The following is a 14,479-nucleotide window of genomic DNA, read 5'->3' on the forward strand; positions in this document are numbered from 1 at the left end:
GTGGGAAGAATTCAAGGCCTTGGTGTGCACTTACCTAGCGATGGTGGATTAAGGCTGATCTGCAGAAAATACTTTCTTTCTCAGCTAACTTCCCCCTCTCCAACTCCCCTCTTACCTTATTAGTTTAAAAAAGAAAAAAATAATAAAGACATAAAAATAAATAAAATCCAAAGGCCATTTAAAATATAACAATCCCCTCTCCCCCAATAATAAAACATGTATCGAGAAGTCAGCTTTAGTAGAGCTATTCCCCATAGTGTGATGCCTTTAGGATAGGCACTTGGAACCCCTAGTAATGTAAAGGCAAGATGAAACCTCAAGTGGTAAGTCAAAGCCTTAGTACAAGGGGAGGGCCACACTAGCCGGGGCTAAAAATAGGCCTCCTGCCCCTCAGTTAGATGCTGTGGAAGGTGGGAGTAGAGCCAGCTTGTTTAAGCATAGCTCCTTCTAGCAGGGTACCTGGGGATTCTCAACTTTTGCTCACGTTCTGTTAAATGTCATCTATCCGTCTGTGCTTCCTGCTGCAAAGCTGCAGTGAGACTCTAAAGCTGGTGGTAGGTAAAGTCCTCAAGACAGTCAGATCTCCCTGGGAAATGTCTGGGCCACAAGCCTTGGGACAGAGTGGAGCTGCATGGGCAACTGCTCTCTGAGACTTCAAAGTCTGGGTTGGTGGTGAGTGCAGGATGCTCCTGGTATCCTAGTACAAAGAAGAAGGAAGGCACTTTGTTGGTTCTGTTGTGGGGTGAGTACTTGGCCGTGCAACCTGAGAAGGAGAGTGTGGTTGTATGATCACACTTTGCTTCAGCTCCTACTTCTTGCTTCTGCTCTCTCTCAGGTAGAAGCTTGGGGCCTCCCCAGGACTTCTTAGCTGGTTGGGAACACCACTAGGTTAAGGGACAGTGAGAGAATATGGAACAAACTGCTAACTAACTGCTATCTACTTTGCTAATAAACTGCTAACAAGGACTGAAAGCACTTCCCACTGTGGTGGGGCAGGGATGGTGTAGGCAGTCTGCTGGTAGAAATTAGAAATTACTGGGCCCCAGGAGCAGGCTCTCCCTGAGACATTTGAGCTGTTCTTCCCCGAGCTTGATCTTCTCTTCCAGCTCTCGCTGTTCAATGATGAGAGCAGATTTCATCTTCACAAAGTGCTGGTAATCTTGGAGCTGGTCCTGAGGCAGGTAACGGGAGACCATGCCAAACACCAACTTCTCCCGACGGTCCACATGCTCCTTCAGCTCCTTGGCGTCTGCCAACTGCCCTGTCAGCTGCTGCTTCTTCTCTATCAGCACCAACTGGGGAAGCAGAAGACCAATAAGGGCCATCCCAATCCAGTTATCTCATCAATGCAGTACTCTACCAAGGATGCTCCCACAAACCCACTAGCCCCTCTGCTCAGTCATCAGGTCTAGATTTCCTACCCTGAAGGCCACCTTCATGCAAAAGACTTTCCTTTCTGTAGCAAGGGGAGGATAAACACAACAGCAATCCTGGACAGGGGGATGTGTGATCACTGTTTTCCATCCCTAAACTGTTTTTACTCTGTGGACCACCACTGGGGTTGGGGTGGAGGAAGGCTCTGACAAAGCCAGCTGGCACATGTTCCATCTGGTGAAAAACCATCACTGTGATGATGGTTTTCAAAATAGTTTGTGAGTGTGAGAGGATGTATCCATGTGTGTATGCAAAAGCATATGTGCCTTTTACTGTGGATTCAAATTTGTATCTAAAGACCACTTGGACAGGAAGAGGTAATGCAGTTTGGGTTTAAGAATGTATATAGAATGCTCCAACCTATGAAACAGACAGCCTCCTAATCTCAACTACTTGATACTATTATTACTATCACTGGCAGCTAGCACTGATTCAGTATTTACCATGTTCTAGGCTCTGTTTTAAATTATTAACATAGATTACCTAATTCAAGTCTCACAACCTCATGAGATAGGTAGTAGGGTCATCCCACTTTTGAAGAGATGGGGACAGGATGAGGTTAGTGACTTTGCCCACAATCACACAGTTAATTAGTGCTAAAGCCAGAATTTCCACTTAAAAGCCAGTGCCTATATTCTTCACACTATGGTTTACTGCCTCCCAGACTAGCCAAACCTGAAAGGAGAAGTCCTGGGAAGAAGCAGATGGCACTTCCTTTCATCCAGACCCTGGACACCTCAACCCTACCTTCTCCTGGTTGGCCTCTGAATCGATGCTGTTGAGAGCATTCTCCACCCGTGCCAGCCGACCAGAGAGTGACAGCAACAGGTTGACTACTTTGTCCAGGTCCCCGATAAATAAACGGTATTTTTCAAACTCATTGGATTTGCAGAGGGCTTTTAGGTTGGCCTCCACCTCCTCCCCAAGGGCAGAATTGGCAGCGATGTCTTCCAGCAGTCCTCGCTGGGCCTCCCGCAGGACAGAAAGTTTTCTGCCAATGCTTTCAATAAGCTGTACCTAGGAGAAATAAAGCAAAGGATGAGAATGGGGACCGACAGAAACAGATCTGTGCCTGGAACATCTGTTTTGAGATTCAAGTCACAGATGGTGGGCTCTACCCTCGTCATTGGAAACAAAGGAAACCTGAGAGTCATGAGCAATTTCAGTTTTCTGGATGGGTGACTTTTCCCCCATCCCTTCAGGTCTGCTAGGAATCTGTGTCACCACCAAACTTCTTGGTGTTAGAAGAGTGGTACCCACCGGCTAATTCTCATTTGCCAAATGTAATTCACTAAATACTTGCTGTTTGTTAAATATAGAAAGCAATGTCTGTGAGAGCATAGGTTGGAAAAGCACTGCCATCAGGTATTTCCCTGTGCTTCCTTAATTCTCCTTCACTCCGTTTTAGTACCTCTGATGTTGATGGCACTGTGCTAGATCTTCCCCCACTCAGCTTGACTTCTGAGGCCTTTTGGTTAAGACTGGAGTTCTGGAGTCACAATGACTAAGTTTGACTGCTAGCTCTGCCACTTCCTAGCTATGTGACCTTAGGTGCATTTCTTTCTTCCTTCCTTTCTCTCTCTCTCTCTCTCTTTTGGCTATACCACACAGCATGCAGGATCTTAGTTCCTTGACCAAGAATCAAACTCGTGCCCCCTGAAATAGAAGCATGGAGTCCTAACCACTGGGGTGCCAGGGAAGTCCTTAGGTGAATTTCTTTATGGAGTTTTATTTTATCTGTAGTATGGGGGTAACTGCAGTACCTATTTCACTGAATTGTAATAAGGGTTCACTGACATAATGCATGCCAAAGGTTTAGCACAGACTGAGTACTCAATAAAAGCAGCTGCTACTATTATTCAGCCTGGCCTCACCCTAGCATTCTAATCTCACTCCTCAGAACCTCTGAGGATTTGCTCCTCATGTGTTCACAACAATCACTCTTATGTTCCTGATTTGCTTATGAAGTTCTGCCAGCTCTTTATCTCTTCCTTTACTTTGGCTATTCCCATTCTTTCTTTAGAGCCCAGCTCTGACCCACTCTCCCTACTGGAAGCTCCTGTCCCCATAACTCCTGTCTCAATTATCTTTTTCTTTTCTACACTCTTCAGTCTTTTGAAATGAGAACCCTTGAGAGTGTAATTTGAAGTTGTTCACTTTTTGTTTCCTGTGTGTGCATCTGATCCCTCTCCTACTACTGGCTAAGTTTCTCAAGGGAAGCACTATATGTGTCTTCTGATTTGTCTCCCCTATAGGTGTAACCAGTTGTGGAACTGCACTTATGGGAAGGTAGTGTGGTAGAGTGGTGTTTTGGAGTTATAGATATCTGGTTTTCAATCCCACCTCCTCCAAACTGCGTGACCTTGGACAAGATACCCAATCCTACTACGACTTCTGTTTTCTCATCTATAAATTGGAGAAGTATGTCTCCTGTCCCCAACCCTCCCTTGTTGTAAGGGTTAGATGAGATCATAGAAGTAAAATACTTAGTATTGTGCCTGGTACATTAAGTGCTCGATACATATTTATTGATGCTGTTACTGCTACTGCTACTGCAACTGCCACCGCAATCACCAGGCACTCTGAGCTAATGCAACCTGTCTAGCTGCAAGGTCCTTACAAGAATAGACCTGTCCCAGGTCGCCCCCAGCCTTTGCAGTCAGTATCACATTATAGTTAATGGCAAGGACTCTGATGCCAGACCACATGGGTTTGAACTCCAGCTCTGACACAAAATAGTGGTGTGAACTTGAGCAAATTACTCAACTTCTATGTGCCTCAATTTTACCATCGAAAAGATGGAGTAACAGTATTACTAACTCATAGTGTTGTTATGTGAATGAAATACATAACATAATTAATACATGCTACATGCTTAGAATATTGTCTTGTATATAGGAAATATGCTTCAGTGTACTCTTCCTGGCCAGGAACTCTCAGACCATAGGCCTGTAGTTATCTAGAGCATATTCCTTTCTAGTCATTTATTTAGAGATGTCCAAGGTGACAAAGGACAAGAGAGCCTTCTCTGGGTCTGGGCTAGTTGTCATATTTCAGAAGCGGTCAAAAGTCAGGAAGGAGATCACCATTATCTTAATGTAAAAAGTAACAGGTAGACATTTAGGGAAAATTCCAAAACCCACTGGGAATTAAGGATCAATGATATGAATCAGGCAACACAATTAGATGCCAAGAGGCTCTCAGTTATATCCACACCCTCTGTTTTCCCAAACAAAACTCAATGCCAAGGACAAAGGAAGGCTGGGGGCCAAATGATCAACTTGGAAAATCACCTATCTAACCCCAGCTCTTAGGTTCCATAGACCTGGAGGGATGAAAGTGGACACAGCCCTTTGTTTCTCAGCACCTGGGATTTGCAACCTGAACTTCAACTCTAGGGAAAGTGTAGTGGATAGAGCTGTGCAGTCATCACAGACCAGCTAGAGCTGAGTGACTGTTCTGATTATTGCAGACTGGTGACCTTCCTCACCTATTTTCTTCAGAGACAAACACTGTCCTAGCCCACCCACAATCACTTCAATTCACTATCTGCTGTTCTGTGCTTTGCCATTTCTGATCATTTCTCGCTTCTCCTCGTCAGACATTTATTAGGTTTGCTCCTAATAAAAAGATCCTGGCTAAGCCAGGAGGAGCCTTGTCATGCTCAGGAAACATGGAATCCAAGAAGCAGGCATCTGAATCAATAAAACTTTGATTCCACCATGCCTCCTATTCTTTCCCTGACCCTTTGCTTCAGATTGGAAAGTGGTGGGGGTCTCTTGCAAATGGCCTTGAGCTTTTGTACAGGTTGTGTCCTTCATAATAAATATGGGCAGAAGAGCAATTTACATTGAGCTCAGATGTCTACCAAGTAGTAAATTGGGCCTTTGAGGTTGCCATGGAAACCCTATTTGCTTATGAAATAAAAGGGGTAAGTGCAGGGAGGGCAAAGTGATTCCAGGAATTTGATTAGAAACCCACGCTAGGGGTACTTAGAGGAAGAAAGGGGAGGCTTCAGAACAACAACATCATCTCCATTTATCTACTCTAGTATTTTTAAGAGATAATTGATTATACTTGCAAATAAATATTAAAGTTGACTGGCCTATAATTTTTTTCCTTTTTTTTCTTGGTCAGTCTGTTCTCTCCTCCAGAAAGTTATAGAGAATACAATCAATTGCTGCCACCGGTTAGAGCTCACTAGCAAAACTTCGGATGTGCCTTGGATAACAAGTTATTTAACAAGGCTTGCTTATTTCAGAGTAGAAAGTCAGAGAGCACTGACTCCGAGTCCTGGATTTACCCTTAGTCTGTAACTCTGGGTAGCCTGGGCCTCCCAAATGGTAAAAAGAACACAGTAATGCCTACCTTGTAGAGTTGTTTTTAGGATTCGAGCAACACTGTGGTGATGATGATGATGATGATGATTACTGTATTATTATTATTGCTATTGACTAGATCAAAAAGAGACTGGAGCTGCATTTGTGAGAAACCCAGAGAGGCTATTTGATTTCAATTCTGAAGATATAGGAATGCACCAAGATATTCTGGAGAAGGTAGAAGGCAGGTCAACCTCTAGCCACACTCAAACAAATGCTGAAAACCTCTAAGGCATGCCAAAAACATCACCTTTTTTTGAGCCAGTTCGTGGTCAATTTCCTCCTCTCCTAGGCCAATCTCTAACATCTCAGGTTGGTCTTTCAACTTGTTCAACAGCTCTGCTTTGGCCACAGAAATATTGTAATAAGCTGAGTAAGAGGTAGGGATCCCTGGGGCCCCCTGAGGAGGTGAGAAGTGTTGAAAATCTTGTCTGTGAAAACAAAAAAAATGAACATTTGAGTACCTCTGTTGAGAATCTGCTGACCTTTCTGCTTCTTTATTTCTCCATTTGTACAATGGGACCCAGGTTCACCAAGGAGTTGTAAAATAAGGAAATAATGGACTAGGAGGGCCTGTTCAAACATAAACAGGCCATATGAAGGCTCTTTCCAGAAACCAAGTTAAGGCCAACTTGAAGAAATGAGAAGGCTATTTCTACATCCCTGACTTCCACAGCTAGTGAGACTTCTTTAGAGATCAATGGGTTTCATCATTAATACCCTATTAAAATGCAGAAAAAAATAGTCTCCTAAAGTTCTGGGTTTCTGATCATCAATGATTCTCCTTGGTTCATGGTCTCAATATATGGATCCCTAGGAAGGGGCTACATGGTAAGAACATGTCTGAGACCTTAGCTATTCATCCTTTAAGACTGTTGGCCTCCCTCCTACCCATCCTGGATGCCAGCCCACCCCCAGGTCTATCTAGTCTGCTGGCTTACAAAGGCATCCCATGGCTTTCCTGGACACCCTCATCATTTCTTCTTTCTTGGTGGTGCCACTCCTGCTGGAAATAACCCCCCCACACACCGCAGCTCTCCCACAGCAAAGAGGTCACCCAGGACCTCAGCAATTGTCACCATGTTGGAGGCTGGGTTTAGCACCCCTGCCAGAGACTTGTCATGGTGTACAACATCTCTTGTGAGCTCTTCTGAGATTGCCTGATGTGGCGCAGGTCTTTGGCCTGAGAAGAGATAACATCTCTTCACTTCTGGTATATCCCCAATGGCCCCAGCCTCTTCCATGGTTGCAGAATGAAATGGGAATAGAACAAGCAGTGCCCATGGACTTGACAAGTGTAATAGCAAACCCTGTTGTCTTGGGTTCACTGAAGCCTGCAGGGTTGAGGTGCTGCTTATCTGAGCCCCAGCCCATGAAAGAGAACTGCTCCTCAGGAAAGAAGTAGCTCTGGCTCCATGCTGGTTTGGGTTTGGACTCTTCTGCCATCAAAGCTTCTGGTCTGATGTGAGGAAAGAAATGAGAAGAAATGCTTCAATGTTAGGGTTCAGTAATGGAGAGGCAAATAATTCCATCTATGGTTTATGTAAGGGGGAGACCCATACCCACTATGTTCTTGCTGCCTCCCAGCCACCGCTACCCTCCACCTGTCTGTGTCACTGCCCCTTCACTAACCTCTAGCAGTTTGAAAGGAAAAATAGGAGAAACTCATTAGTCATTTTTGCAGCTATTTGCAGCTCTTAGATAAAGGTCAAAAATAATGGGTAAAAGGCTCCACAGCTATTTACTGATTCACACTATGCTGTCTCCTAATTCATCATACAAAAGAAATTTAGGCATGCCAATATTCCTCATCCTAGGTATTCATTTTATGTGTAGTTTTTTAAGCTAATAGCATGGATAAAAGACTGCTACTAGCTAATATTCACATAGTGCTTACTATGCCCAGGAGCTGTCCTAAGACATGTGTGTGTGTGTGCGTGTGTGTGTGTGTGTGTGTAAATATAGATATAAAATGTAATGTTCAGGACAATCATTTTACAGATAAGGAACATGAGGCACTGAGAAGTAAAGTGACTTTCCCGGGGTCATCAGACAGTAGATGGCAAATTCAAAATTTAGACCCAGGTGACCTAACTCCAGAATCTGTGCTTTTAGCCACTATATTATACTGCCAAAGGGACAACTTGACGTCATATAAAACCCTGCATGTAAGGAATTTTCTGGCTGGATTATATGTTAGCAGAGAAGAGAGAATATTCTAGAGGGAATATGAATGTATGAACTTAGGGAATTCCTAAAAGAATTATATAAGAAAAATATTTAGGGCATGTGTGTGAGTTGAGAGTTATGAAATACTGAAAGCAAGCACAGAAGTTTTATTTTTTTTAAAGGATGCAGCTATACATCAATTATATGTCAATAAAACTGGAGAAAAATTTTGAAAGTGGATGTGACTCAGTTCCCTAGCAGACATGGCCCTGTACTATATTATAGTGTATCATATCAGGCACTATGTTCTAGGCTCCTTTCCTCATTCACCCCATTAATAGGGCAAAGGTTATTGGAGATCTATAAGATCATAATCTGACTTTGATAACAAAATTTGATACGAAAAGCAGATTCCTTCTCCAGACTACTGAGAAGAAATGCACAGAGTCCATAAAGCAAACTATACCTGTACTTGAATCAGTTATTAGATTTAACCAACACTCGATAATTCCACTCACCTGCTTCTATGTGTATCCTGACATTTTTTAACAAAAGAGTATGTGGGTTATAGAGATACTCTAGTTTAACTTGGCTGAAATTAGGATGTCTTTCTTTTCTTTTTTTTTTACATTTTAGATTCAAAATATTACACATCTACTTGCCCTTAGTACTACTTTCTCTTATAAAACCTTAAAAACTTCCTGCTGGGTAGGACTCTGTGCTCTCTGAGGGCCTGGAATAGGATCTTCTTGAGGAGTTCCTGGGGTGATGCAGTGGGCACAGTGAGCCAGACAATCTGGGTTCTGGCTACTTATGATCTTCTGCAACTTACTTTATATCCCTGTGCTTCACTTTCCTCATCTAAAAAAAAATGTAGGAGACTAATGGTATCTATTTCATAGGTTTGTTGTGAAGATTAAGTCAGTCAATACACAAAAGTGCTTAGAACAATACTTGGCACACAGAGAACAGGCAATGAAATATTAGCTATGTTGGAAATGATGTTCCTTAAATCTCCATCACTCAAAGAAGCATATATAATTGATTTTTTGCCACCACAAGCCAGGTTTTTGTGCAAATGTTTCCCCTCACATCCCGCAGTCATTAAGCAAAAACAAATCTGTGGACTAAGTTATAAAATCCCTAGTACTAGCAATTTCCTTCTCTCTGGACAAGGTGCCACAGTGAACGGAAGTACATAGAGAGGAAGGACTAGGAGGCTGGAAGGGGTAAGCCTGGGGCTTTACTACCTCTGGTGCACATTGCCTTCTAGGAGACATGAGATCTAAGTGAAGGCCTGGCTACTGCAGGAACCAGAGCTCCCTGAGAGGGGCTGCCCAGAATGGCAAAAGAAGCATAGATTTTTAGAGTCAGATCTGGCTTTGAGTCTTTTCTGTGTAATTCAGAGTTAAGTAGTCCCTTATTTTACTCAGCTTTAGTTTCATTATTTGTCAAATAAGGATAAGGGCTCATAGGGTCATTGGGAGGATTCACTGAAATAATAGATTTAAAATGACAAGCAGTGTCTGGCATATAGCATATGCTTAATACGTATTTATTCATTCATTTATTCATTCCCTCTTCCAAAATATTAAGTGTCGATTATGTCCTATGTTGGCTTACCTTTTCCCTGCTGTGATAGATAACAATCCACAGTCACTTTCCACAAAGCTTTCTTTTGTGTATTTTCAAAGAATGGGGTTTAATAGAATATTAGGTACTTATAAAATTATTAGAAGACCTAGAGCACAGGATTTTAAAAGTAGCCTTAGGTATTCAAGGAGCTGCAATTTCTATCATAATCAGTGAGATGGGGAATCAAGTGGTCAATACTAGAACTTGGGTTCAGGATCAAAACCCCATCTGTGTTGTATTATTAACTTTGGGCTACATCACTGTTGTAATAAATAAACAACCTAGAAATCTCATTGGGTTAAAATGATAAAACCTTATTTCTTACTCATAACAAAGTTCACTATAGATCATGGAAACTCCATGATGCTCTCTAATTACAATAAGAATGCTTTCAGATAGATGGGCAGCTTGAGAAAGAGCCATTAGAGATCTGATAAGAGATCTCCATGTCTGGGAGCCAGGCCCTGTAAGTGCTGGGCTTGTGGCATGTGAGGCTGGAAAACTTCTCAGCTAGCTCCAGATATGGAGAAGGCAATGGCACCCCACTCCAGTACTCTTGCCTGGAAAATCCCATGGACGGAGGAGCCTAGTAGGCTGCAGCCCATGGGGTCGCTAGGAGTCGGACACAACTGAGCGACGTCACTTTCACTTTTCACTTTCATGCGTTGGAGAAGGAAATGGCCACCCACTCCAGTGTTCTTGCCTGGAGAATCCCAGGGACAGTGGAGTCTGGTGGGCTGCCGTCTATGGGGTTGCACAGAGTCTGACACGACTGAAGCGACTTAGCCGCAGCAGCTCCAGATAATCAATTAACAGATTTGTCCATCAGTAAAAGACACAATAATAAGGTACTTCTAATAGCAACAAAACTCAGGCAAGTTCCTTCTGTAATGTTATTTAAGGAAAGCACTTAAAGGATAGACACCTGCCCCTTATCCCCACCTCCTGCAGAGAGTGGGTGGAGCTCTCTGCAGGAGGACTGGCAGAACTGAATGTCAAAGCTCTTGTTTTGGAGCACAGAGGACAACCACACAGTGTGGGGCATGCTGCTGAGCATGGGCACGGTGAAGGGAACAGTTCTCCAGTCAGACTACACTCCTGCTTCAGCCTCTCTTCCCAGACAGCTAACTCTGTCAACTACCACTTTTGGTAGTACCATTTGCTCACTGAAGCAAATGCTTCAGAGGAAAGAGGCAGAGGAAGTAAGGGTGGGGTGATGAATAAAGTGGAAGGTGAAAAGAATGCCTTTGGCTGTTGTAAGGAATGGTGAACTCCAGGAACACCTTTGATACTGGGCACAGGGGAAGAGTTTAGAAGCCCAGGCAGTCAGGTTGTGAGCTGGCGATTTATTCTAGAGAGCAAGCAAAAGAAAAGGCAGAAGAGGACTTGAACCAGGCTTCTGGAATAGGCAACAAAGGCTTAATGCCTTCTCCCTCAGGGGCCAGAAACTGATGAGTACCTTAAAGACAAACTAGAAATGATAAATACAGTATCTCAGTAGTGCTATTTAGGGATAGGGTTAGTCGCTCAGTTAGTCACTCCGACTCTTTGTGACCCCATGGGATTCTCCACACAAGAATACTGGAGTGGGTAGCCATGCCCTTCTTCAGGGGATCTTCCTGACACAGAGATCAAACCTGGGTCTCCTGCATTGCAGGCAGATTCTTTATCATCTGAGCCACCTACTGAGCACCTACTATGTGCTAAGCATGGGGTTATGTCCTTTACGTGGATTATCCTCATTCTCACAAGAACCATGTGAAATAGGTAGAATCATGCCCATTTTCCAGGTGAGAAAAAATGAGACTGGGAATAGTTTAATTGACCAGTCGAAGGTCATACAGCTGGCAAATGGTGGAGATGGAATTCAAACTCATGCTGCCCCCTCTTCAGGGACCTAATGTCTTTCATAAGCACTTACTTGGAATCAGTGGTCTCCTGCTCTGATGTCCTCCAAAGCCCACCAATGCCATAATAACAAGGGGGTTGAGCCTTTTCAGCTTGAGAGCCCAAGTGGCCCCTTACTGGAGGCAGGAAATCACTGGAACGCAGAGCAAAGGATTCTGGCTCTGCTGGGAGGCTTTGTGAGCCCTGCCTTGGGGCCTCCAGGTGGCCAAAGGCCGGAAGCTGGGGCTGCTCCAGAACCTCCTCAGGATGGAGGGCACCGGAACCAGTGGTTTCTGAACTGAAATACTGGGGTGGCAGCTCCTCCTCCTCCCCCGCTTCCTCCTCTTCTTCCTCCTCCTCTACCCCTTCCTCCTCTTCTTCTTCCTCTTCCTCCTCCTCCTCTTCTTCCTCCTCTTGCTGCTGCTGCTTTTGCTGCTGTTGCTGTTGCTGGGCTGCACGGAAGAGCCTGTACTTCTCCCAGTTGGGAGGAGGAGGACGAGGAGGAGGAAAGGCCTTCTTCCTGGCACCCAGAGCATCTGGCTGGGTCTCATCAACTTTGTTGAAGAGCTCCTTCCTATGCTGCTCCCAGACCTGGGAACTCTGAGGATCCAGGGTGATGTGGCTTTCTGAGAAGGCACGGCTGCGCAGCGGGCGAGGCATGGAGGCTAGGGAGCTCTCCTCTTCATAAACGGAGGTTTCCTCTGTTTTTTTGGAGGAGTGCTTAAAGTCTCCAAGGAGGTCAAGAGAAGAGACTGCTCGGTAGTTTGACAAGTCCAGTGCTGGGTTCTCAAGGCAAGGATGGAATGGGGTTGCCCATGAAAAGCTAGCCTTGGAATGAGCCATTTCCCTGCAAAACAGCAGATGAAGACTGGATAAAACAAGCACACTGCAGATGGTCCCATCACTTTAGATAACCTCATTTATGTAAATTTTAAAATGGCAACAAAACAATATAATATAGGTAGTAAATGTAATAATATTAGTAATACTGTTCTGTACATCAGTGTCTCTTTTGCTGTCTCGTATACAGGGTTATTGTTACCATCTTTCTAAATTCCATATAAGGGAGAGGGTGGGATGATTTGGGAGAATGGCATTGAAACATGTATAATATCATATATGAAACGAGTCGCCAGTCTAGGTTCGATGCACGATACTGGATGCTTGGGGCTGGTGCACTGGGACGACCCAGAGGGATGGTATGGGGAGGGAGGAGGGAGGAGGGTTCAGGATGGGGAACACATGTATACCTGTGGCAGATTCATTTTGATATATGGCAAAACCAATACAATATTGTAAAGTTAAATAAAATAAAATTTTAAAAAATGAGGGGGATTAAAAAAATAATATTAGTAATACTAATATATGATATATAACATTGATAGCTAACATCCAGGTGCCAGACATGGTTTTAAGCGATTTCCATGTCTTAACTTCTTTAATCCTCACAACAAGCCTAGGAAGTAGCTATTATAATTATAACCTAGTCGTTGCTCTGGGTCACAGAGCTATTAGCAGTAAGTGGCAGAACTAGGATTTAAACATGGAGAGTCTTGCTCCAAAGTCTGGATATACACACCACCCCACTCACTCAGATTGAATGTGCAGTGTTCTGGGGCTTGCAAGTGTGGTTATCCTGCTACATTTGTTTTTGTTTTAACTGTGAAACATTTCAAATGTTTTAAAATATACAGAGACTGCTATAATAAATATCCCCACCTACTTCCCAGAATTAAGATATTTTAATATGTTGCCATCTATGTTTCATGATTTTTAGTTTTTAAATTTTATTCATTGATTGCTTTGACCATACAGTGCAGCATGTGGGATCTCAGTTCCCTGACCAGGGATTGAACTCATGTCCCTTGCATTGGAAGGCAGAGTCTTAACCACTGGACCACCAGGGAATTCCCCATGAATTTTTAAAATAAATAAATAATACCCCTTTGTTTCACCCCCTACTTCTATAACCCTGCTGCCTCTCTACACACAAGCTATATCATGAATTTGGCATGTATACTTTCTGTCCATGTTCTCATGCCAAAAAACATCAAGAAGGCCATCCAGAAGTATCTGCTATTTTGGATTTTAAATATACCCTTCTAATGCAATTCTAAACAGAATTTTCAACAGGAATTTTTAACTGTAGAATGTTTTTTGTTAAGTTGCAAAATAAAGAAAGATACAACAATCCCCGTTTACCCACTGTTTCACTTTCCATGGTTTCAGTTACCTATATTCAACCACAGTCCAAAAAACAGTAAATGTAAAATTCCCAAAATAAACAACTAAAACTTTTAAATTGTGTGCTATTCTGAGTAGTGTGATAAAATCTCTATCTGTCCTGCTCCATCCTGTCCAGGATGTAAATCATCCCTTTGTCCAGTGGATCCCACCCATTAGCCACTTGGTAGCTATCTAGGTTATCAGATGGACTGTCACAGTATCACAGTGCTTGTGTAGAAGTAACCCTTATTTTACTTAATAATGGCCCTAAAGCCCAAGAGTAGTGATGCTGGCAATTTAGATCTGCCAAGAGAAACCATAAAGATCTTCCTTTAAGTGAAAAGGTGAAAGTTCTTGACTTAATAAAGAAAGGGAACAAATCATACGCTGAGGTTGCTAAGATCTATAGTAAGAATGAATCTTCTATCTGTCAAATTATGAAAAAGGAAAAAAAAATGTGCTCATTCTGCTATCATACCTCAAAGTGCAAAAGTTGTGGCCACAGTGCGTGAGAAGGGTTCAGTTAAGATGAAAGGGCATTAAATTTGTGGATGCAAGACATAAATGGAAAACATGTTCTGGCTGACAGCAACGTGTTACACCAGAAAACATGAAACCTATATGAAGACTTCAGCAAGGGATTCCCTGAAATAAGTGACTACTGTAAGTAAGGGATGGTTATAAAGACTCAGGAATAGGTTTGTACTGAAAAACATAAAAGTTACTGGAAAGGCTGCATCTGCCAATGA

The 14,479-nt window shown here is 43.1% G+C and overlaps 1 protein-coding gene across 4 annotated transcripts in view; it reads right to left on the reverse strand.

Moving 5' to 3' along the window:
- Positions 1-293: 293 nt before the first annotated feature.
- SHROOM4 (shroom family member 4) overlaps positions 294-14,479 on the reverse strand; it is a 245,463-nt gene continuing 231,277 nt past the window's right edge. For all 4 annotated transcript variants that reach the window (XM_055565531.1, XM_055565530.1, XM_055565532.1 and 1 more), the window contains 5 exons: positions 11,539-12,351; positions 7,123-7,272; positions 6,064-6,244; positions 2,182-2,451; positions 294-1,295 (listed from right to left, as the gene is read on the reverse strand). In XM_055565531.1, coding sequence (XP_055421506.1) covers positions 1,026-1,295; positions 2,182-2,451; positions 6,064-6,244; positions 7,123-7,272; positions 11,539-12,351 — 1,684 coding nt within the window. In that variant the 3' untranslated portion in view covers positions 294-1,025. The remainder of the gene's footprint in view (positions 1,296-2,181; positions 2,452-6,063; positions 6,245-7,122; positions 7,273-11,538; positions 12,352-14,479) is intronic.

This window comes from Bubalus kerabau, chromosome X, assembly GCF_029407905.1.
Source record: "Bubalus kerabau isolate K-KA32 ecotype Philippines breed swamp buffalo chromosome X, PCC_UOA_SB_1v2, whole genome shotgun sequence".
In the NCBI taxonomy this organism is placed as follows: domain Eukaryota; kingdom Metazoa; phylum Chordata; class Mammalia; order Artiodactyla; family Bovidae; genus Bubalus; species Bubalus kerabau.